At 42.1% G+C, this 25,730-nt stretch overlaps 1 protein-coding gene across 6 annotated transcripts in view; it reads left to right on the top strand.

Moving 5' to 3' along the window:
• Positions 1–25,730, top strand: part of MEIS2 (Meis homeobox 2) — a 123,452-nt gene that overhangs the window by 54,434 nt on the left and 43,288 nt on the right. For 4 of the 6 annotated variants that reach the window (XM_069951354.1, XM_069951356.1, XM_069951352.1 and 1 more), the window contains exon 8: positions 7,515–7,660. In XM_069951354.1, coding sequence (XP_069807455.1) covers positions 7,515–7,660 — 146 coding nt within the window. The remainder of the gene's footprint in view (positions 1–7,514; positions 7,661–25,730) is intronic. The other 2 variants (XM_069951355.1, XM_069951357.1) reach the window with 1 other exon arrangement.

The raw sequence follows: 25,730 nt of genomic DNA, 5'->3' as shown, positions 1-25,730 counted from the left end.
ATATTGTGTTATTGACCACTGAGGAGAGTCCGGGGACTCCATATGGTGTTAAGTAGACTATATGACAAAGTCCTTTAATTTCCCCAATGAGAAACACAGTGTACGGTAAGTCTGTAAAATGAGAAGTTTTGGCCTCCGATGTCCACCCCTTGCTTGATTTTGAATGCCAAATGCCAGCAGGACTCTCTGTCGTGTGGTGGTGCCAAGTGGCATCTGAATGGGCCCAGTTTTTATCTTGACCCAAGACCTCCTCTGATCTTCGTTCACTGCACATTTGCTTTACTGCATGAGACTAAGTAGCACCTTGTTTTGTTGTCTTATTGTGTTAGTGACCAGTGAGGAGAGTCAGGGGACTCTTCTAGTGTTAAGCCCAGATGGTGTTAAGTAGACTATATGACAAAGACCTTTAATTTCCCCGACTAGGAACACAGCGTAACCCTGTAAAATGAGATGTTTTGCCTACGATGTCCACCCCTTGCTTTATTTTGAAAGCCAAGTGCAGTCAATCTGTTACTTAATTGACTATTTGCACTAATCCGGTTAATCCAGATCTTACCTTCATTCCGAATCCCTTAAAAAATAAACATTTACAGGGTAAAAGGATTGTCCTGGGAATACAGCTGCTCAAGGGGGTACAACTATGTCTTCATTTGTACAATTAGCTCAATTACGCCAGTGCTGCTCCGTACTTCTTCTCATTGACTCGTAACCGATCCTGGCTATCCTTACCCATCTCCTTTTCTTACTATCGTAATCGTTAATGAAACTTAAGGAATTATAATTTGCCACTTGACTAGATAAGGTGTGTATTTTAGCGGCTCAACGTGATGGAAATCTGTCTACTTTCTATGGTTGAGAACATGGCCAGGACAATGTATGATGGTGAGGCCCTAGGTGAGGCCATTGTATTTATAGAGGCTAGGATTAGTATAAGATGTCTGGTAATGTCGAAGGCTTAAATGAATGTGTATCTGGCGGGTCCCTTAAGTGGCTGATTTATTCAAGGCTCCTTTGATATCGGGGAGGTGTGAGGGTGTGATAATTTTTGTTTGAGACCCTAGGAATATGAGGTCTGTGTGAGGCCCTGATATTGTTAGGTTGGTGTGTGTCAATGATGATTTGGGGTTGGTGTGGGGCCTTGCTACCTCTAATGCTGTTCCCTCTTAGGCAGTCTGAATGGAAATTCTTTTCAGTGCAAAACATGGGGTCCCTTCACCAGATAGTCTGTGTAAATAGTTGTGAGTTAACAAAGGACCAGCCTCCTGTAGCTTCCAGCTCCCGACCCATTTGCGGAATGAATGTGCTAAATGCTTCTTATACCGCCTGAAAAGTCTGGGACAAAAAGCCGAATAAAACCCTTTTCTTCTCTGTTCTCTCCCCCAATCCTTTTTTCGGATTGTCCCCCTGGGGGGTTGGGTGTTTGAAACCGGTGTAAGCTTTGGAAAAGCTGTTTTTTTTTTCCATCCAGTGCACTTTTGAGTGTGAATAAGGTACAGTGGTCACCCCCTCCCCCCCCTCCCCTCTGGTGTCACAAAACCCACACAGTTAGTAAATGTTGCATGTAAACTTCTCTAGGTCATCTGTTCTCTGCTCTCCTGGTCAGCGGCGAATCACAGGCACATTTCACTCTAACATGTCCTGGCTGTTTAGCACAGCAGGATCTGCACAGAGAGTGAGTAAATACTAGCTTGTTCTTCCGCTCAACTGTTTTTATTTATTTCCCTAGGCATAGATGTGGTTGCTGGTCTAAACCTTCCTGTAACTATAGTATAGTAGCGGAGATACACATAGGACACACAGACACTTTATAGCTTTTTTTTTTTGCTTTTTTTTTTTTTTTTGCTGTATTTTTATTTATTATTATAGTTATTATCATTATTATTATTATTATTATTATTAATAATGTTGTTATTAATAATAATAATTTATTATTTACTAATTATTGTTGTATTTAGTTATTAATATTTTTATTATTAATAATATAAATAAATGTATTACATATTCACTTTCATTATTATTCCGATAATGATGATGATGATGATTATTATTATTATTATTATTAATAATAATAATAATAATAATTTAAGTATTTTTTTTTATTATTATCACCATCACTTCTCTTATCCTTTGCAATATGAAACGTTCAACTATTAGACGTTAACGTATACAATTAAATTTTACATTTTAATAAATCAGAACTGCGACTACTTAGCAGTAATATACGACCGCAATACTGTATACGGCATGGTCAGGGTAGGTAGTAAAATCTTGTTTAACCAGCACGAGAGAAACCAGTGACTAGGTCCAAACCTCACACAATTCTTTGTTTACAAAGCTTTTCTTAGAAGGTGCTACACCCCAGCCTCCTTTCAGGAGTTCAGGCAGGATTAGAATAGTCTGCCGTTCCCCTCCCATGTTTGAGTGTATACACGCAAAGACATGTCCACCAAGCCCTGCGCGGCCTGCGTCACTTACTTCACTTCGAGTACATTGCATACCCTTCAAGGGGAGAAGTCAACAAGTCAACCCTGAGATACTGGCCTGTTTGCATTCTTGCAGTTATTTTGATTCGCAGTAATAGGGATAAGAACAATATAGATCGCTCGGCCCTGGTTATAAGACAAGTGCAAAAGGAGAGTAGACGTGTACTACCTAGATATATGGGCTCTGCCCTGGTTATAATATAAGTGCAATGGGAGAGTAGACGTGTACTACCTAGACATATGGGCTCGGCCCTGGTTATAATATAAGTGCAAAGAGTAGACGTGTAGTACATAGACATATGGATAGGGAAGCTTCGACCCTCCAGCTGTTGCAAAACTACAATTCCCATCATGCCTGGACAGCCTTCGGCTGTCCAGGCATGATGGGAATTGTAGTTTTGCAACAGCTGGAGGGCCGAAGCTTCCCCATCCCTACATTAAGGCCTATTTGCCATTCATCCATGTCTAATTGAAGAACATGGGTGCTGCGTTATACTTCTTATAGGGCGGAGAAGCAGATGGTTAAAGTGCACTGATAAATAAGTATACTTGCATTATTTGCATCATACCTCTAAGTGATTTACAGACATGCACTTACACTTAGACACACTTTTGTCTTATAAGAAGTGCTGCAGCTCTACACTTCCCAGATCCCAGAGGTCTTCCAGCTTGGCTCTGTAATAGCCTCTCTCCATCTGTGTCACACAAACAGCTGATGAAGCAGCAGCCAGCTCCTGGGCCTCGCACAATCACATCCGCCCAGGTTACAACAGCCCAGGGTTGCCAGGGAGCAGTCAAAAGCCATTACTGTTTGGGAGAATTTGCCCTCAGGCAGTTCCTTGGCACAGTGGAGAAGTGTGCGCATTAAGAGCGCGGGCGAATATATAATGTATAGGTGGGTGTGCGTGCACACATTTACATAGGAACTAAAAGTCAGAGGGCTCCGACAAGACGCACCCACAATTCCCAGCACTCCAGGTCTGTGTGCGAGCAGAAGAATTAATCCGGGTTCTGCTGCTGAGAAGGAATGTGCTTTGTTAACCTCTTACTTCAAGGCTCCTTATTAATATCCTATACCCATATGGGCTTGGGTATTCATTCTCTCAGCTTAGTATTTCCATCTTCTAAGTTGGTAACGTTGACACAAATCTAGTGTCGTGGAGAATCCCATGGCATAGATACGCACTAGGTTGCATTTTTGGTAATGAGTATGGAACCGGGATGTAAACCTGATAACAACTCATTGTCGTCGTCCATGTTTTGTATGCGGACATATTCGGCTTGATTTTTGCAAGGTGTCTACAGCTGTACAACTGGTGTGAGAGGGGGTCCAAAAACACAGGTGTATATATATATTTTTTTTTAAACAGCGCCACCCCTGTCCCTCAGGTTGTGAGTGGTATTACAAGTCAGCTCAGTTCACTTCAATGCAACTTAGGCTGCAAAACCCACAACCGAACTGAGGATAGGAGAGGTGCTATTTCTGGGGGGAAATATGCCTGGATAACCCCCTTAAATCATCAAGTACATCCCTTTAAGGTTCTTACATGTATAGACTGGTCCTTTTTTTTGTACTGTAGCCCGGATCTCGCACACAATGCGGTCTGTCATCGGCTCAGCCTGAAGCACTGGGGTCAGCCTGCCACCAGTGTGATGAAACCCCTCTGTGGCACAACTCCATTGATTCTTATGGAGCCGTGACACAGAGGGGAGGGCAGAATGTCACATTGGGGTGGGCGGGCTGACCCCTGTGCTTAAGGCTGGGCCGATGACCGGGAAAAGACCAGCGCCGTGCGCGGAAAGCGGGAAGCAGTTCAAAAGAAGGGCTGTGGCACCGGTATCTCCGCACTGGCGCCAGTCTATTGATGTATAAAACTTAAAGCGATGTACCTAGTGATACGTTCGCTTTAAGTATAACGTATTAGTATGGTTTATGTCCCCCCCCCATTTACTTATCCCAATAACAGTATTAATAAGGCTTCTCCTCTCTGCTCGACTACATATAGTCCCTGAATTCTAGACATAGATGTTTTGTATAAGTACCCAGCCACTGGCAAACCCCAAAATGCTTACACATGCAATTGTGGTTGCTGAGCCATCGTTTCAATGAATATTGTATGTGGTTTTGATGCATGTATGGTTACTAATAAGGTAGCAATGTATTGTTATATCTTGTCGCTGTTACGGAGATGTCAAGCTTATATTAGAACAAGGAGAGAGTTACCCCAAGTTTTAGTAAAGGAATAGATATGTTAATATGTCTGTTACTACAGTAGTTCCAAGATATATGTTGTGTATTGATCTAACTGGTGTCACATTGGATACCCTGGACCAACTAAATACAATAAATCAAGTGTATAGTACTGCATAAATAGATTCTATAAGGAAAACTACTAAAGACCCCAGAACATGGCCGAGCCCATCAGTCAGTGATCTGCTTTACGGTCTTCTCTATGGACTATCCTCTAGTGGCTCAGTCCAGTTCTGCACGTAGTAGTTGTATCTGTCACTGATACCAAAGATGTGTACGATGTTTATGAATGTGCCGTACAATGACTGACTATAAAAATGCTCCAGTAAAACGTGGAGTAAAAAATGTAAGGATCCACAGATGGCTGCCGATATCATGTCCGTAGTGGACTCGCGGGGTTGTATCTATAAAAGCATTCCGATTGAAGATTTGGATATTCTGTAAAAGGACTCTTTTGAATGTGCAGTAGTGACAGAAGTTATGCCAGAGCAATAAAGGTACATCTGGCACCTATATAACAGCTGGAACATCTGAAACTACTTCTCTGTGTAGTATTGTAATAACATCATGACAGCTGAGATACCACCTCTGCCAGAATAGACAGGGCACTACAGTAGTGGCCATCAATACATCATAGATCAGTCATTGATAATTGCACGTCTTACAACTTTATAGTTATTTTCATAGTGTTTGCTGTCACAATTTAAAAATATCAGTTTGCATTTATTTTTTTTGGTCGATTTGTTTCCTAAACGTAAACTAAAGCAACATTTTGAGCAGTCTTTTATAACAATTTCCTACCGTTTATCCGCTTCATAGACATTACAAGTCATAACTTTTACACCAGTTCAGATAGCAGATGGGAGGGAGAGAAACCTTGGAGGACAGCTCACAGAGACTGGAGGAGGAGAGCATATACAGGGTAGAAACATATATGTTCGATAGAGATCACACGGCAAACTGCAAAGGCTGTTGAAGCCAAAGTAATCAAATTTGAGACCTATGGAGAAAGTGGTTTTAGCTCCATAATAAGTACAAAGCAAAAATTTAATTCTACAATACTAGAATAGAATTATATACTGTAAAAAAACAAATAACGTCTCTATAGACACTATACTCAACAGATAACCTCTCCTGAGCAGGTCTTACAATAAAAAGATAGCAGCCTTCAGGAAGGATGGCTGGCAGGGTATAAACCTAGTTGGTTGGTGCCAGGTCGTAGCAACAGGAAATACTGTGTTTGGCAGAGTACTTAAATAAAGGGCTGGGCCAGTGAATAAAATTTTTGCCCCAAATTTTTGCTTCTTGATAAAGAACTTTTCCTGCATATGCCCTAGTCTGAGGTTTTGGGACTTATTATTGTCTGTTCTGCTCAGGCTGGGATCCCAGTGGCTGCACACATGTCCTTCCCTTGGACATAGAGCTTACAAGGGCCAGCAGGGAGCATTAACTCCCCCCTTCCAGTTTTCTCATTCGTGTGACTGTGGACTAATGATGTGTAAGATGAAAAAAAGAAGAAGAAAAAAAAAGATCAGCCATCCAGAGCAGTGTCCTCCTAATCTTCATTTATTTTGCATTTCATTATCCCACAAGTAACTCGCATCCATGTCTAACCCTAGCTGCCCTGTTTTTTTCCCCCCGAAAGTTATTAGTTCAAATATTAATGCATGCGAGTGATATATCCGGCCCGCGTTGATTGATGCCTTCCCAAAAAGGGGGAGACATGGCGGTATAAATTTTCAGAAGGTGGGGGCCAGTATTGCCCTGGCAGCAGGGTTTTTCAGATACATAATTCACACGCCCTGCAGGCATTGCTTTCAAGGCATCGGAGCCGCAGGGCAAAAAAAAATAAGCAAGGCTCTTAAAAGTGAATGATTTTTGCTAATGCACAATTAATGCCATGGAAAAGCACAAAAGAGCAAGACTGGGTGATGGAAACTTCTGATTAAGTTGGCACACTGGCGTTGACGAGTGTATCTCTTTTTTTCTTTTAATTTTAACTGGTTGAGTGCCGGCGTAGCATGCCCTGCTTTATTGCTCCCCAAGCACTCGGTAGTGGTGTAGGTTATTCCATTGATGTTAAGCTTGAGGGGAAGTAGAAAGCAAAGACTTCTGTAGGACCTACTGCTTCATTCTAGATTATATGCAGAACAAAACTTTGGTTCATTAGTTGACTCAATCATGTCGTATGTAGTGTATTCAACCAAGTGCGTTAAGAGTCCAGCAAGGGCAAAGAGAGTTCTTTGCAGATACTCTACGTAGGGAAGTGAAGTGTCCACATGAAATATCTTCTCCTTTGAACATCCAGCTGTTGCTTCATCCCCCACCATTCTCGCCATCCTTCCATAACGCTTAGACAGCTGTTGCATTACTGCGTTGACCAGCTACGCATCGAGTCTAACATAGCTCAACAATACCTTGAGTATAGAAAAGTTGTCTTACACGATGTAGACTTAGCTTATCACAAATCAAATGTCAAGGTCTGAAGGAAACCACTGGTGATGGGAGCCGCGTAAGAATTCAACCTTTGTCATGGTGCCGAGAATTTACAGGTACACCAGGCTGTAATTAAGTGTCACATTGCTATAGGACAAGGCAGGAGAACGTCTGATGTCCCTTTCACTAGACTATTCCAAGGAAAACGTTAAAGATGACACGGACATGTTCCCCCAATGGATGGAAGCAGATGGATTCTAGTCAACTGTCTATAGTCATATGGCATCCATTTTTTATGAAAGTTTGTCTGATATTATCCATATATCTCTCTTTTTATCATCCAGGGGATGTGTTAGATAACAGTGTTGCATCTCCCGGCACAGGGGACGATGATGATCCAGACAAGGACAAAAAGAGGCAAAAGAAAAGAGGCATATTCCCCAAAGTAGCAACGAATATCATGAGGGCGTGGCTTTTCCAACATCTCACGGTGAGTAACCGCCATCTCTGTTCTTCTTCTATTCGGGGGCATGAAGTGTTAAAAGAAGCCTTTAAAAATCCATACAACAGGCCTGCTTGGAGAATGCACCGTTGATTGCTATAATGATGGATTAATTTTTTATGAAGAGTCCATTTCCAGGGTGCACGGGAAAAGTCATGAACTTAGGATATGTGCATGGTTATAGAGAGGCTAGAAAGTGATGGCGCTTGTTGGGGTGTGATACTGAAATTGTGCATGTCTTATTTAATGCTTAACCGTTATATTGTAATGAGTCATGTTAACTACCGCATGCCATAAATAACCAAAGCCTTTTACACCTATGTGGCTGGAGTAGACGCGCTGACTTTGTCCATAGTGACGTACCGGACAAGCTGTGCGAATATTGCCGCTATTAACCAAAGAGGTTGTTCCAATACCTCTGATATGTTTGCACTTGGATGGTGACGTAACTGCTGTCAAAACAGCTTAGGAACTGACCAAGGCAATGTCCTCCAGAATCTGGTTTTAGGATGATCATCGTATGAATACGTTTATGCAAATGTATCTGATTGAGAGAAAGGTATTCGGATTAGAATTGGAGATTTGAATTTGAATTCATAGGATTATGTGAAGGTTAAAAATGTCACGGTGATAAATGACTGTAGCCTCGTGGTCATGATAACGGTGCGAGTTGGGTTCTATGGATGTTGTATGAATCTTCTAAAAGGCGTATTCCCATTTAACTAATATAAGTATACTCATGGAGTTAAATATTTTTGCAATACATTTATTTATCAAATTTGCCTCGTTCACTACACTTTCCCTACCATTGTTTATAGCTTGTTATCTAAGTTACCAAACACCACTCTGCTCTAAAAGCATTGGTCTAGCTGGTGTATATATTGCTATAGTATACATATTTATAATATACAGTATATACTCACTATTTCTATATATCTACATTATAACTAAATATACACCAGACAGACCACTGCTTTTAGAGCAGAGTGGTGGTTAGACACCTAGACAAAGAGCTGTTAACAATAGGAGGAAAGGAGAAGGCTTATCAGGAGAAAGGGACAAGTTATTAAAATGAAGGAATATGCAAAAATATTTAACTTGACAACTATGTTAGCTGAGATGGGAATACCCCTTTAAGAATGTTGGTCACTTTTTGAAGATCTGAGGTGAGGATACCTGGGGCATACTAGCAGGAGGAACTTTGCTCTTCCTTTTTTTTTTGTGACATCTTCATGTCATTGCCCCCAAGAGAAGAAGGTGACGAGAATGGGGCTGCTTGTGACCGGTGTACAGGAAGAACCTGTTTTTGGCAAAGAGATGCTTCTTTTTCTAAGGTCGCTGACCTCTGCCCACTTAGCTAAGCGGAAATTCCACTGAACATTGAACCGCTGGACTTCTTACTTAAGGAAAGGCAAAATAATGAGTCCTAGGCAAATACTAACTAATTGAAAGGGCTGTAAACCCATTACATATTGGTCAGAGATAATCAAGGGTATTTAATGACTTCTATCTATTCAGGAGCAGTGAAGCTTCAGCAGCCAGCCCTGAACCCTGCCATGTGCTTATTATCCTCATCATTAGTAGAATTACTTCACAGCTGTTCTTTGCTACATCACTTCAGCTGGGGGCCTTACCAACCATACAATGCCTTAACCCTTGGGTTGCCACCCTTCATAACGCACACACAAAGAATGGCACAAGAGAATGCCCCCGCGATCACTCTCATTTGCCCCTTAGTAATGTGATACGTCGAGGGGCATTTATCAAAGCTGTCACAAATCAAAAGATCAGGTAAACAAATCTAGCGGGACCTATCGTTCAATATGCAACTTTTTTTTTTTTTGTTCCCTTAATGACTATAAGCAATGGGAAGGAGGATTATAGTTGTTATATTGTTCTTTAGAAAAAGAAAAAGGCACATTCCAAGTGTTAGGTTTACACAGGTGCAGGTAGGTGGTTTAATGAATAAAGTCATGTTTTATAATTGATTTTTTTTTTGTAATGTACCCATTATTAGGTCTTTTTGGTAGGCCGCTGTCCTTTGTAACTTAAAAGAGCGAGCGACAGTAAATAAACTGGAAATAGAGAATGGTCGGTGAGAGCAAGGTAAACTAAGGTGACGGCAGCGGAAAGGCCTCTCTTAATAGGGAACTGTTCTATTCCCAATCAATCAGCGGAATAGAATCGGATGGAGGGATTAAGAGGATCACTAGCTAATAAAGCAATGCAATATAGCTAAATAAGAAGGGATACATCAATGATTTATACTGGGGAGGAAACTGCTTACAGTTCTTCATGTACACTTAGAAAGGATCTGTCAGCTCTCTAGCTATGTCTATACTGTATATTGTAATAGTTGCGCTTGAAGTACTTGTCCTGTTTATGACAATTACAATTGTGGAGTGTATTCTCTTATAGAAGTCTATGCTGCACCACTTTACCAGTGACCAGTTAGGGGGGTCCATACAATGTCACCGTTATGAGATTGTATAAGGACACACCCCTTTGACAAGGGGAAGGGGTAACACCAGGTTGTCAGTTTATTCATTAATATTTAGAAGGATTAAATAGACATAATTTAGCAGGATAACAGAGTTATGTGAAAATACGCTCCTGTATTGTTTCTTTCATATGGATTGCAAGTAGATACTACAACAGACAGGTTATGTTTAAAGCGAATGTACCAGTTCAAGTAGTGATTTCTTTTCCACTACTTGGTTGGCACCAGCACGAGATCCCAGTGGTGCGGTCCTTTTTATAAAAGGCTGCCCAGTTCCCGTGATCAGTACCGGTTTCTTCTTGTGCCCCCAGTGTAATGATATTCTCTCGGTGAAGCAGCTCTATTAGAATCAAGTCTGGCTGTGTCACCGAGGAGAGGGGATATCATTGCACTGGGGGAGGCTGGGCCTACATAGAGCACAAAAAGAAACCGGGAAGTCTTTTGAAAAATGGACCACACCACCGGGATCTCTGCACCGGCAGTAGAGGAAAGGGGAACCTGACCACCTTCACTTGTTATCTTTGGCTGTCTAGGTGTGATGGGGATTGTAGTTATGGGCCAAAGTTCCCTTTCTCCGGTGTGGCATGTGCCCATGAAATAGTAATCCAGAACAGTGTTAGCTTTATTTACATCTACATTATGTGTGGACGTTACCTATATTATACTATTTGTGAGAATGAATTAACTATAGTTCTACTTGTCCAGAACAGACATTTCTATCATTTTAAATATGGTTCATTGAACTGGCTTTGCAAAACTTGACTATGGGTATAGTCTATATAAGAGCATTGCATTGCCTTCTATGCATAATTTTTGGGGATTTCTAGAATACAAATACAATGAATGCTTTTTGTATCATGGTAGGTCAAGATGTAGTATCAGAGGATATCATTCTGACGTCAACTTTTTTTTTACTATTCTATATTTATTATTATATATATGAGTATATCTATAAAACACATAAATCCTCCAGGCAAACTCAGTCAGTCCCGACCCTAAACTGTTCCCATGCAGCAGGATTAAACTCCAGGGCAGGAAAGGCAAGGTATTCCAGACACACAATGCGCTGACCTGCACTCCAAATATGCACTGTGCCCATGGAAGGGGAGGGGGCGTAGACTCTAATTCCAACGAGCCCTCCATTCACTCAATTGGCCTCTCAAGCATCCCCACTTTCTCTCTGTCAAGTGCTCTTCTATTTTCCCCACAGAAAACATATTTAATTGTGGACAGAAGCAGGAAATCTTCAGTCACAAAGACACCACTTACTTAGGATTTAAGCTAAATGTTCCCTCATCAGGCGGAGCATTGTACATGGCTTTCTCAAGTGAGCTGTTTATATCGGCTTCGTTCCTTTTCGGTGGGATCCTAGCATCTTCTGTGTGTCCCGCTTAACTGCTCATTACATGAAAGGTGAAGGAATGGCATGTCACTTTGTCGCTGCATTACTACACACAACCTAAGACTTCTGCCACCTCGATATATATACAGCAGTGTCGCTACATCTTATGGTCACATAGCAGAGATGAGGCTTCTCTATACTGTAAACTGGAGCTGGCTAGACTACGGTGTGGAATCTAAGGAGGTTCTTCTAGTCCTTATCCTTTATCCCGCAGGGAGTTATGGATTCTGATGCAGGAGGATCACTAGGCCCCAGTCTCCAGAATAGTAGTAGCATAGTCAGGAGCAGAGCTGAGAGTCATCACCAGCAGATCAGTCGGGATAGGATAGTGATTTTAACGATTAACGACTAACGATAAACGATCGCAAACGAGATTGTTTATCGTTAACCTGAAATTGTTCACCATATTACACAGAACGATAATCGTTAGATACGATCGCCATTGCGATCGTTATTGCGATCGTTTATTCCTTCTGATCTCAGGAATACAATGGGCAATGTGCTATTACACTGAACGATTAGTGAAAAAATGCGGAACTTATGCTGCGTTTACACGTAACGATTATCGTGCGAATTTGCGCGATAACGGTCGAATTGGAACGATAATCGTACGTGTAAACGCAGCGAACGATCGAACGACGCACGATAAATCTTACATCGTGATCTTTCATCAGGTCAGCAAATCGTCGTTCATCGTACGCAAAAAATTCGCAAATCGTTCCGTGTGAACAGTCGTTCGCCGATTTAACCAATGTGTGAGATAGGCTTAAACGATCGCAAAACGATCGCAGTGCGAATTTTCGTACAATATATCGTACCGTCTAAACGCTGATCGTTAAAAAAAATCGTAAATCCGACATCGCTAATCGTACAATCGGGCCAATAATCGTTACGTGTAAACGCAGCATAAAGCGAACAAATGTGGAATTACAGCGAACAATTAACAATAATTTTAGGTTCAGATCTAATGGTCCTTTTACATGGAACGATTTATCGTTCGAATTTGCACGATAACGATCGAATTCAAACAATAATCATACGTGTAAATGCAGCGAACGATAAAGCGACGAGCGAGAAATCGTTCATTTTGATATTTCAACATGTTCTCAAATCATCGTTGATCGTTCGCAAAAAATGTGTGAGATAGGCTTAAGCGATCCCAAAACGATTTTTCTGTACGATGTATCGTTCCTTCTAAACGCTGATCGTTATAAAAAAAAAAACATTGTTCATTCAAAATCGTTAATTGTGCGATCGGGTGAATTATCGCTCCGTGTAAAAGTACCATAAGTCAACGATCAACAATATACGAGCGATTTTTCGATCGTTGCCTGCAATTACACAGAACGATTATCGTTTAAATTGCAATGATATAACGATTTTTCACACGATAATCGTCCAATGTAATAGGGCCCATAGGCCAGAGGATGAAACAGGAGAATATCAGAGACAAAGTCAAGGGTAAGAGCCAGGAGAAGAACAAGAGGTACCAGACAAACAATACCAGGGGCAAAGCAGAAGCAATATAAAAGAACAAGGCCTAGGTCAGGATTAGGGTCAATCCAGGAGCAAAAGCATAAGGAATGAGAGCTTGGTCAGGGTATGAAGGTCCTAGAAACCTAAATCTACTGGGCAGTAGAACCTTGCTGGATCAGGCCATAGCTGTCCTGCTGGTCTGTACAAAACACTGGTAGTGTTGAGTGAACATGCCGAACGTTCGGGTTCAGACAAAACCGAACACTTGGCATTTTACTCCCAGTGGCTGAAGAAGCTATAGGCAGCCCTAGGGCTGCATCCAAATTTCCAGCCACCTGGAGTCAAATGCAGAGTGTTCAGGTTTGGCTGAACCAGAATGTTTATCAAGTTCCCTCGACACTAAGGCTACATTCAAACTTCCGCAATTTGGCGGACCTTACAGACGGGGAAGGTAAGTAATGGATCCCTTCCCCACCCGTAGTTACAGTGTGACGGCGATTCAAAAAGTCATGATATTGACATATTGTGCCAGGTGGGGAACAAATCCATTAATTGCCTTCCCCGTCCATAACGTCTGGAAGACATGTGAATGCCCCCTAAAGACTGGGCTGGAGCAGCAGACGTAGAAGTCATTGTTTGCCAGGTAACTGGGCATGGCTGTCAGCAGGAATCGTCACCACTTATGAGGTGCGTAACATGGCAGATATAGCTTCTAACAGGTGCTTTGCGTGATGTGAAGTGCCATGTGTGTTTTGTTTTGTTTTTTGAGGCATTTTTCACAGCGTAGATTTCAGATCCACAATCTGATCCCGACTGAAAACAAGATTGAAAGTGGAATTCATGTGGCGTTAGTGTACAAATATGCCTGATAAAAAGAGTCTTTAAGAATGTTGTCCCTGTTTGACCATCCAAAAAGTTGAGAGGTTGCACTGATTTGATGTAATGAGGTGACATGCACCGGTTGTGCGTCTTGAAATCTTGAGACGCTTACACTGGTGGGGTGAGGTATTTGGCACCATGCTCTGTTACAGTATCCGACAGAAAAAGAAAATTATTATTTCTCAGCTGTTACCTACCACTGTGAGGTGTCACCATCAGTGTAGGCCCAGGAGGAACCTGACACCGATGAGAACCGGAGAACTTTAGATCTAGCGTATAGCAGGATATTGGCTTCCCTGTGTCCTGGATGGTCCTGTGGTGCTGTAAACTGGACAGTAGTTGTTGGAGTGGTAAGAAATAGGGCCAGATTTAGGATAAATACTTTATTGCGTATTACAGTCTCATTTTGTGCTTGTATCCATGGAGACTTAAACTTCCGGATGAACGGGAGGGAGGGGGGACTCGCTGCTGATACGGCCTATCATGACAGGTTGGGGAAAGACTGACCTGATTTAAGGTATAGCCAAGTTCCAGAAATGTTCTTGTGTCCAATGCCGTCTAGACTGTATTGAAGCCACTAAGCTTCCGTGCCTACCAGTGTGAACTGAAACTGTTAAAGTAAATGTACTATCAGGTCTATCGCTTTAAGTTTCTTACATGACTGGATCAGCGCCGGCATGGAGATGCTGGTGGCGCGGTCCTTCTTTTGAACCGCGGCCCAGTTCCCGCGCACGACGCTGGTCTATTCCCAGGCACTGGCCCAGCCTTAAGCACTGGAAGCAGGCCTGTCCACCCCCCAGTGTGATGGAACCCCCTCCCCTCTGGAGCTGCTTGAATGGAGCCCCGTCACAGAAGGGAGGGGCCCGACCGGTGCCTGGGAATAGACCAACGCCATGCTCTGGAACTGGGCCGCGGTTCAAAAAAGGACCACGTCAATTTCATCCCCGTGCCAATAACCGGTCTATTCATGTAAAAAACCTAAAGTGATGTACTTGATGGTACACTCGCTATAAGGGTGTTATGTCATTATTACTTTTTTTCACCCATAAGGTCTTTTAGGGGAGCCCTTTATAGGTTGTCATTGGGAGTAGTTGTGACTCCATGAAACATTTCAATTGAATAATTGTGTAACACGTAAAATTGATACTCCTAGGTGTTACTTGCATGTACAAGGCTGTGACACACAGGGTGGCCCGGATTGCATTGACATTTTCTTATCTATGTGTACAGCCCGCAGAGGCCCGGCCTTAATTTACCATGAAGACCCTATCTCGTATAGCTTGTATCCTGTATTACTACGTTGTGTCTTTGTGCTATTCCTTTACGCCTTGACCTGAGATGAGTTTACAGATAGAGTTCTCAGCCACCATGTCTGCTTCCCTCCTACTTTTTATATATTTATGACTTGGTTGTTTAGTAGATATCAAGCACAATTGATTTTTTTTTTTCAGCCGTGAACGGCGACACAGACACAAACGACCTTTTCCCCAGAGAGCTCACACTCTAATGTTCTGTACTGCAGGACTGATAATCTGTCTGTGTAGAAATTGGTAAAGCCCAACTGAGTAAGATTTAGCAATGAAAGGATGATTGTGAAGGGTACACTGTGGGTTTGAAGTGTAAAACTCCACAGAAATCTCTGATACGCAAACCTGCGAGATCTGACAGGTTTCCTCTAGCTATCTCTGGGACTTCCTACTTCAAAGACCGGCATGCAGCGCAGTGCTCCTCCTTATCCCCTGTTCACATGTTTTAGGCACTTGCAGCTAATTATAGCATCCATCCCTCCGCTCTCCTCTTCTCCATCTCTCCATCCCTCTCTGTTCCCTTCCTTCACGTCTCTTTCCTCTGCTGGGAGAGATGCTCACCATTCCACCAGTCCCCATTCAGTGCCATCTGTCATGTTTTTCCCTGATGCTATATTTAAAGGAGCAGTCTCCCTATTTACAATGAACCAGTGACTAGATCTTCCTTCTTTTCACCACATAAATTAAAGGCTTAACCTTTCACGTCAAAAAAGAGCTGACTCCGCAACCCATTGTAATGAATGGTGTACTGCTGTAAAACAGAAATGGGTCAATGACTTCCTAGTGTTTTTTTTTTTTCTTAACTCCACAGAAAATGGAATAAAGATGCCGTATAGGTGAGCAGGATAGCCGGTCTGATATTAGTCTTCACCAAGACACGTATAGCACATGGGAGCCTACTGGACCAAGAAAACGAGTCTGGTGCATTAACTGAACGGCAGCCAACAATTAGTTGTGAATATATTTAGTATAGCCATGCAGGCTGCAACACAATATGCTCAGTAGGATCCAGCTGGACGGCCGAAAATATACCGGCCCCTGTAATTATGGACACCATCATTATTATATTTTATCTAAAAGAATGTATCCTCAATGTGCAGTGTCTGACCGGGGTATCTGGGGCCCACCAATGAAAAAACAGTGAGAAACAACATATCAGTCAGTGTTTGTGCAGGTACTAAAGCTGGGGGCCCACCGGATGATCCTCTAGTCCTCTGGTGGGCCAGTCCGACACTGTCAATGTCCATGTCGCACTGTACAAATGAGTCCCGTCCTGTCGCTTCTACGAACCCTCCTATGCACTTACACCGTCCGCTCCGTATAAGTTTTAGCATTCGTTCTTTTATGGTTTTGGTTAGGTAGCACAGGCTATAAGATTACAGAGACTAGTAGTCTACATCGCTGTCGGGATTGTGATAATACGTCTCAGTCATATTTGCAGGTTTTCGAAAAGTGAGAAGCTGAGCTTCCTCCGGTTACGATGAATTACTCGGCACATTCCCGGTGATTGGCAGGCGTGCTCAGCCACTCCACATGCACTTCTATAACGTCATGACAAATCCCAATTTATTCCTTTCCATTAGATTTATTTTATTTACATGTTTTTGCTTCTTCTTTTTTTTTCTGCCTGAGACTCCTCTATGTGCCAGCACTAATCTGAGCCGCTTTGCTTAAGTCACGTGTGCGTGTGATCGGCTGTCTCTTCAGTCTGTCTTAGAGGAAAGGAACTAAGGTTTTCATTCATCTTAGATTCTAACATTTTGGTGGCGGGATGAAGCAACATTTGTGTATTTAACTGTTCGCTATACAGAGATGTTACGGAGCGATCACAGGAGAGGAGCCGCTGCTTGATCCAAAGAAGGATCTAGATTACAGGGTTTTCATAGCTTTGAATATAAGGGTGAGTCATGGTATGGTCCAGATCTCTATGATCATCTAGCTCAGGCATGGGGAACCTTCGGCCCTACATTTGTTGCAAAGCTACAGTTCCCATCATGCCTTTGGCTGTCCAGGCATGATGGGAATTGTAGTTTTGCAAAAGCTGGAGGGCCGAAGGTTCCCCATGCCTGATGTAGCTGATATAGCAAAAGCAAGAGGTGTAAATTTAGGTAAAATACATAACAAGGCCCCCACTTACCATGCGCCATTTATAATCCTGGTGTCTTCTTATGTAACTGCAGGGTCAGTAGGCGCCTCAAGCACCAGGGCCTAGAAGTGACTGCTACCACTGCACCCCCTATAGCTATGCCTCTAGCTATGTTCATGGACATATATATATATATATATATATATATATATATATATATATACATATATATATATAGGCACGGCTTATCCTATAGTCTGCAAAATACACAAATATAATGCATTGTGTTTGTAAGATCAGCAGATCTTTTTATAGTAACAATAAAGCTATCCATGTCTCTGAACAGAGGTGTGGCGGCCATAGTTTACATTACAATACATGTTCCAGAACTGGAAAATAATATGTAAAATAACAAGACTTCTTTATGAACAGAAAGTTACAACATCATCTGTAAAAAAAAAACAAAAAAAAAAACAGAAGTGGCAATTGGAAAAAAAAAAAAAAAAAAGGTAAATGCACCAGGCTGACAAATCTCCGCACTCTTTGTCCCCAATAAAATGACAGGTTAAGAACCAAAAACTCCCCTGTTGGTAAGTGACCTTTTTGTCAAGGGCGTAGGATGGTGCAGGGAAACACAAAACAAAATGAAGGCCTTTGCTTGTGTTTTGGCTGGTGGCAGACGCTGCTGTAATTAATCATCGCTGTCCGAGCTCCTCTGTAACCTGAACCTTCCTCCCCTGTGTGTCTGGATGGCAGCAGTCTTCAAAGGACAACTAACAGGCCTGCTCACTCAAGTCACAGGTAGGCCTGCCAGATAACGCTGGGTTGTCCTGGTTTAACTATACTGGCACCAAAATACTGAGAAGTTTGTTTTTTTAATTTAAAATGTAACTGTTACATAAGTGTCACCAGTAAACTCTTCCCAAAAGTGAAGGAAAAAGACTAAGGTCAGATATTCCCTTTAAAAAAAAAAAAAAAGAACTGGTGTGACTGTGCAGCAGTGAAAGAGTTAACATTTCGACCCCTGTTTCTTAAAAAATTCCCAAGTAGTAGGATAGTGGCGGAGGAAGTTAGACTTCTTCCCTGACATAATGAGAGCTCTCCAGAAAAACTTCTCAAGAGCAGAATGCAGTTACATTGCAGCCTGGCTGTTGCCCCTACGCCTTTTATGCTTTTAGGCTGGGTTCACACTACGTATATTTCAGTCAGTATTGTCGTCCTCATATTGCAAGCAAAACCAGGAGTGGATTGAATACACAGAAAGGATCTGTTCACACAATGGTGAAATTGAGTGGATGGCCGCCATTTAATGGCAAATATTTGCTGTTATTTTAAAACAACGGCTGTTATATTGAAATAATGGCCGTTATTTACTGTTATGTGGCGGTCATCCACTCAATTTCAACATTGTGTGAGCAGAGCCTTTCTGTGTTTTTAATCCACTCCTGGTTTTGGTTGCAATATGAGGACCACAATACTGACTGAAATATACGTAGTGTGAACCAGGCCTAGAGTGTTCTTAAACAACAGGTTAAACGACTTTAAAGCAAAACTGAAGAAATTATATCATACATGGGATCTTACATTGTCAGAGTTTACAGAGACGGCGTTCACTTTCACTTCTTCTTACTATATGTTCTATGTATATGCATTTTAAATTATTGTAATCATTGGTGAACTGTAGCAATAAAGAAAAGTGATTATCATTATAAAATGTTATAATATTACCCCATAATATACCCTATTATGGTGCCAGAGTCAATCACACAGTACTGAAGGGCATGGTATCAACCCCCCGCCCCCCCCCCCCCCCCATTCCTTTTCATGATACTAAGGGGGCATTCACAATCTGTAAATATGGACGATGTGCTACACAACGGAATTCGGAGTTCCCGGCATCATCATGCATTATGATGTCAAACCCACTGCTCGTGGTGGGTTTAGCCATCACTATAAAGTGTGTGAGATTTTTCCAAGAGATAGGGGCGGGGTATGATGGAATTTCAATGCCTGGCTCCTTTGTTCTCTGAGAAATAAGTAGCTTACCCTATAGAGAATTTACAGATGTGTAAAAAAACAGGTAAGAAAACAATCATTTGTCTGACAATCTTTCAGCTAACAGATATAAAAGGTGTATGCCCACCTTTAGGTTGGTTTTACTCACTGACAAGGTGAGAGAATGATCAGGCACAATAGATTCCGACTTCCCTATTCTTTTGTTCTTGGAAAGATAATACACCACTAGCAATAGGTGGTTCACCAAAAACATTTTTCTTTCAAATCAACTGGTGCCAGAAAGTGCCAGCGATTTGTAATATATGTCTTTTAAAAAAAAATCTCAAGTCTTCCAGTACTTATCAGCTGCTGTATGTCCAGCAGGAAGTGGTATTCTTTCCAGTCTGGAGAGCAGGAGAGGCTTTCTATAGGGATTTGCTACTGCTCTGGACAGTCCCTGACTAGAAATGAGCGAAACGGCCAAAGTTCGGGTTCGTATGAACCTGAACTCTCAGCTTCTGACTCCCGCTGTCTGCCCACTCCGTGGAGAGGGTGGATACAACCTGAGGGCCGCCTGGAAAACTGGGATACAGCCTATCCCAGTTTTCCAGGCGGTCCTCAGGCTGTATCGACCCTTTCTACGGAGCGGGCAGACAGCGGGAATCAGAAGCCGAGAGTTTAGGTTCATACGAACCCGAACCTTGGCCGGTTCGCTCATCTCTATTCCTGACATGGACAGAGGTGGCAGCAGAGAGCACTGTGTCAGACTGCATAAAATACACCACTTCCTGCAGAACATACAGCAGCTTATAAGTACTGGAAGACTGGAGGTTTTTGAATAAAAGTAAATTACAAATCTCTGGCCCTTGCTGTGAACAGTTGTTCTGAAATAAAAAAAAGTTTGTGAACTACCCCTTTAAGCTTTTTCTCATGCTCCCATATGACCATATTAAAGCTCTTTAGTACTATGTATTTAGCAATAATGTATGCATTTATTACTATTTAAGTACAGATATCCAAATACTTGGGATCAGTGGTCATATAGTGATGATTGTATGTATCTACTGTCTATATAGCGCCAATATGCTCAACCAGGGTGTATGGACATGGGGCCTCTAAAAAGTCCATCATTTCTAAATGACAGAGGAGGAGTTTATCAAACATGCTGTAAAGTGAAACTGGCTCAGTTGCCCCTAGCAACCAATCAGATTCCACCTTTCATTTTCTAAAGAGTCTGTGAGGAATGAAAGGTGGAATCTGATTGGTTGCTAGGGGCAACTGAGCCAGTTTCACTTTACAGCATGTTTGATAAATCTCCCCCAGAATCCCTATATACATCAAGCTTATCTAGTTGTATTATAAATCGCTGTGGTTAAATCATTAACTATTATCTAGAACATTGTATATCTCATATCTGTGCTTTGCATACTTAGAGACTGCCTGTTATTAGTGATACCCAGTATGGGATAGATACAGGCATGTCAAACTCAGGCCCTACGGCTGTTGCAAAACTACAATTCCCATCATGCCTGGACAGCCAAAGCTTTAGCTTTGGCTGTTCAGGCATGATGGGAATTGTAGTTTTGTAACAGCTGGAGGGCCTGTGTTTGACACCTTTGAGGATAGAAGGATGGATGGTGCATGGCTCTCCAGCCTTTCCGTCCCATCCGAGACTGTTTATATTGATAGGAAATCTTCCCCGTTAACCACAGTTTCTTAAACAAATGCCTCTCACGGCACTTAAACGCCACTGTTTGTTCACTGTGGTTTGGAAACTGTCGGTTCACACTTGTGGATTCGGATAAAGACAGAATAAGCTGCACTTCAGCTCATAAAACAAGCATTTCCCCCGCCACACCTGAAGGATTAGTTTTCTTTTTGGGTAACGCAGCTTTGCCTTCAATGACAGGTTATGGGGTGGCTTTTAGGGTTAAGCGAAAAGCAATAGGGAGACCAACCACCTTACACAATGTACTGAATGATAGAAGTGCATGCAGTGCAGGAATGATTGTAGGCACTCAGCCATGTAATAACCTGCTCATGTTCAGGTGTGTGAGAGCCTGCTAGGTGCAGGTGTATAGAGCAGGCAGCTGACTAGGCCTTGCTTTATGGCTTGCTGATTTTTTTTTTATTTTTTTTTTATTCATTTTTCGGCTTGCTGAATTTTTTTTGTTGATTTGGCTGCAGTCATGTACAATATTAACATGTAGATCCATTCAGTTATTTAATATTAATGCATCTGCTATGAAATGCATTGATGATATATAATATTATATATATATATATATATATATATATATATATATATATGAAAGGTGACACCAGTATATAGATAAGGTAGGATCACGTCATTCACAATAAGTGATTGTCATAGCCTACCTCCTCTTCTGCCCTGGAGAGTAAACTCTGCACAGGTCACAGAGCATGCCCACCAAATTCTCCCATAATGAATATCCTATGACCACTGGTTCATATGGTCCCTGTGACTACTCTAAAGTATATTACTAGTTGATGCTAACCATAATAAAAACACATATTAAAAAAATTTTTGACTTGAGACGACAAGGTGTTGTATTGCTACATTAGGGCACCAGCACTATTGGGTGATTTTATGTTCACAAGACCATTTGGAAAAGAAGGAGGTACAGAGCCCCTGCCCTTCTCTGATAAGTATCTTACATATGTTTATAAAGGAACCAAAATATGAGAACCATCTCAAATATGTAGCTGCTCAGATTACCGGTGCAGGGAAAATAGAGCTTGCAGCATCATGATCTTTATGTCGTCCTCTTTAGCAAAGATCAACAGTGTACTCGTAGGATAAACTTCACCACTATTTAGTTTTGGAACAAAGACAGCTGTTTGTGGGTCCAGGTGATTCATGGTATACGTGAAGAAGAGGAGCAGGCCGACATCGGAACCTTGCTGCCTTATAGTGTCATTTCAGCTGTTGTTATCAGGATGAGCATAGTGGGCTTCATTAAAGTGGTTATCCAGTGCAACAAAAACATGGCCACTTTCTTTCAGAGACAGCACCAATCTTGTCTCCAGTTCAGGTGCGGTTTGCAATTAAGCTCCATTCACTTCAATGGAACTGAGCAGCAAAAACCCACCCAAGCTGGAGACAAGAGTGGGGCTGTCTCTGGAAGAAAGTGGCCATGTTTTTGTAGCGCTGGATAATCCCTTTAAGGTTCGTACAAAGCTGAACCATCGCCTTTTGATTTCTGCCATCTGCTCGCTCGATGGAGAAGGTGGATACATTCCAAAGACCGCCTTGAAAACATTGATACAACCTATGGCGTATGGCTGTATCCATGTTTTGAAGGTGGTCTTTGGGGTGTATCCACCTTCTCCACACAGTGGACAGACAATAGTATTCAAAAGCTGATGGTTCGCCTTCATTTGAACCTTAATGAAGCCCGCTCTAGTCATGTTAGTACCAAAATATGGCTAGATAGTAACCTACTAGAGATGTGTGCAACTCAAGCTTGCTCGAGTCCATCCAAACCTGGAAGTTTTGGCACTTGATTACGCATGGTTGAAGAAGTTGGATGCAGCCAGTAGCGGATTACAATAGATCAGTTTCGGGCGGTAGCCCAGGGCCCTGAGTTCCTGAGGGGCCCATGGCCACCCAAAAAGACTTATACTTTGAGTGGTGTATTATCTCCAGACTACAGTTCAGCCATGATTTGCATAAAAATTGCTGCTTTTTACCGCAATTTCGGACAAATCAGGGCAAAACTGCAGCCAGGAGACAATGCAGTAACATTAGAGAATATATTGAAGGACCTCATCAAGTGACAATGATGTCACCACAAGTCCTTTACAGGCTGCACTCTGGAGGAAAAAGACTTAAGTTACTGCAGCCATAGTTACAGTGGGTTGGGGGGGGGGGGCCCAAGTTTGGTGAACAGCCCGGGGCCCATGGTGAAGTTAATCCGCCCCTGGATGCAGCCCTATCCCTAGATCCAACTTAAGCCACTGGTGATCAAATGCCAGGACTTCCAGTAATGGACGTACCTAAACATGCTTGAGTTTCACTCATCTCTATAGACAGCCCTATGGAGACTGGCGTTAACCACTGGCTGCACAAAGCTAAACATGTAGTTATAATGGTAAACTAGAGTTTTCACTCTCTTTCCACATGATTTCCTATTATTATGACCTTGCCTCTAGGGGGATTTGGACTTACTAAGCTAAGGTGGACCCAACTGGTCCATGGTTTCTATAGGTTGCCATATGGTTGCAGTTTACCTAATTGATACCAGCTGATCATGCTTGGGGAATCGTCCGCCCCTCGCCATGTATCACTAATACACATAGAGATGCACGGTCAGCACCTGACGATTTTAGGTCCAAACCTAAATCAATGAACAGCTGATGATCGTTGTCATCGACTGATCATTGTCTCTATTTTACAGATGGATGATCGACCGATACGGTCTGATACGGCTGATTATCGCTCTGTGCAATAAGACTCTAAGAGTAGAGATGAGCGAACCGGGTTCGGGTTCGAGTCCATCCAAACCCGAACGTTCGGTATTTGATTAGCGGTGGCTGCTGAACTTGGATAAAGCTCTAAGGTTGTCTGGAAAACATGGATACAGCCAATGACTATATCCATGTTTTCCACATAGCCTTAGGGCTTTATCCAACTTCAGCAGCCACCGCTAATCAAATGCCGAAAGTTCGGGTTCGGATTGACTCAAGCATGCTCCAGGTTCGCTCATTTCTATCTAAGAGTTGTAATTGGAGCCAATTCCTGAAATGAAATTTTTAACAACTTGATATAATGTCAGATAACATTTCCCACGTTAAATGGTTCAATAGTCAACCCAAAAAAAGCTGCTCTCCCTTTGGCAATAGGGTTAGTATATCAGAGTTACCACAACCATGATAGTTTACCAACAGGAAGCTGTCATTCTGTCTTATATTATATATCGTCTTAGAAGTTTCTTGAAGAATCTTGGCATTTATCAGCCTGCCAAGCACAGGCTGGGGTAAGGTACGCTTTAATGGCGTTGCTCCATCTTTCTCTGGGCCATTGCAGATGAAACCTCTTGACTATATTGTGCTAAAGTGACTGTCAATGCTCTTTTTATTGGACATGCTTCATATAATGTGATGAGATTATAGGCACCCATTGAGGTTGTTAGGTAAAATTTAACATGCTGCTGATGTGCAATGAAGGAATGTTAATTGTGTAGATGCCAAGAGAAGAGATCATTGAGTTGAGCTATCTTCTGGAATCAGCCTTGGGTAGATATATGTGAGAAGCATTATTCACGTGAGGGATTAGGTGAACTTTTAAAAATGAATACATCACATCAAATCAGTGGTTTCAGATTTATAGCGCTTATCATGAGCAATTTCCCTCTCGGAGCAAAAAGTTCACTTTCGAAAATGGCAGAGGGTGACTGATTCAAAAAAATAATGTTGCCCCATTTAGTCAGCCTATTATATCCATCAATTGGGTGTGCATCAATGACCAGCAAAGTGTTTCCTACTGAAAATATTATCATGTAAAGGAAGACTGTCAAAGTAAAGTGTGTAATGTATCCAGGAACATCGGGTATTGGGTATTGATATGAAATGCTGCTGCTGTGGATGTGTATCGATTGTCAGTGTTCCTTCTGGAGGAACAAACACATTGAATTCAAGTATTTCAAATATAGAGCTGAGCATTAGTGAACTAGTCATGCATGGACTGAGACGTGTAGTGCCCCAATACTGACCCAACAACAAGATATTACCTTTCAGCATATTAGCTGCCCACTTGAGTATTGTTGAGCGGACGTGTCCAACTGTTTAGGTTCTCCAAACCTGAAAACTCTTTATTTGGTTCTTCGCGACCAAGAACAAAAACCAAAAACATGGCCGCTTTCTTCCAAAAACAGAAGCTAGTTTGGGTGCAGTTAAGCACCATTGAAGTGAATGGTGCTTAACTGCAAAACCACACCCAAACTGGAAAGAAGAGTCATTCTGTTTCTGGAAGAAAGCGGCCATGTTTTTCTAATGCCAGATAAACCCCTTAAGGGTGCATTCACACGTACAGGATCCGCAGCGTATTTTCTGCTGCGGATCCGCAGCAGATCCGCAGCAGATTTCATTTAAATAACTGAACAGAGCATCAAATCTGCACCATCAAATCTGCTGCGGACCCTGTAGGTGTGAACGCACCCTAAGGGTGCGTTCACACCTACAGGATCTGCAGCAGATTTGATCTGGTAAGTGTGAACGTACCCTAAGGCTGGGTTCACACACAGTATATTTCAGGCTGTATATTTGAGGCTGTATAGCAACCAAAACCAGGAGTGGATTGAAAACACAGAAAGGCTCTGTTCACACAATGTTGTAATCAAGTGGATGGCCGCCATTTAATGGCAAATATTTTCTGTTATCTTAATACAATG

This window comes from Dendropsophus ebraccatus, chromosome 13 (genome assembly GCF_027789765.1).
Source record: "Dendropsophus ebraccatus isolate aDenEbr1 chromosome 13, aDenEbr1.pat, whole genome shotgun sequence".
NCBI lineage: Eukaryota > Metazoa > Chordata > Amphibia > Anura > Hylidae > Dendropsophus > Dendropsophus ebraccatus.
The sequence above is the reverse complement of the archived record's forward strand: the minus strand, read 5'-3'. Positions and strand labels throughout refer to the sequence as shown.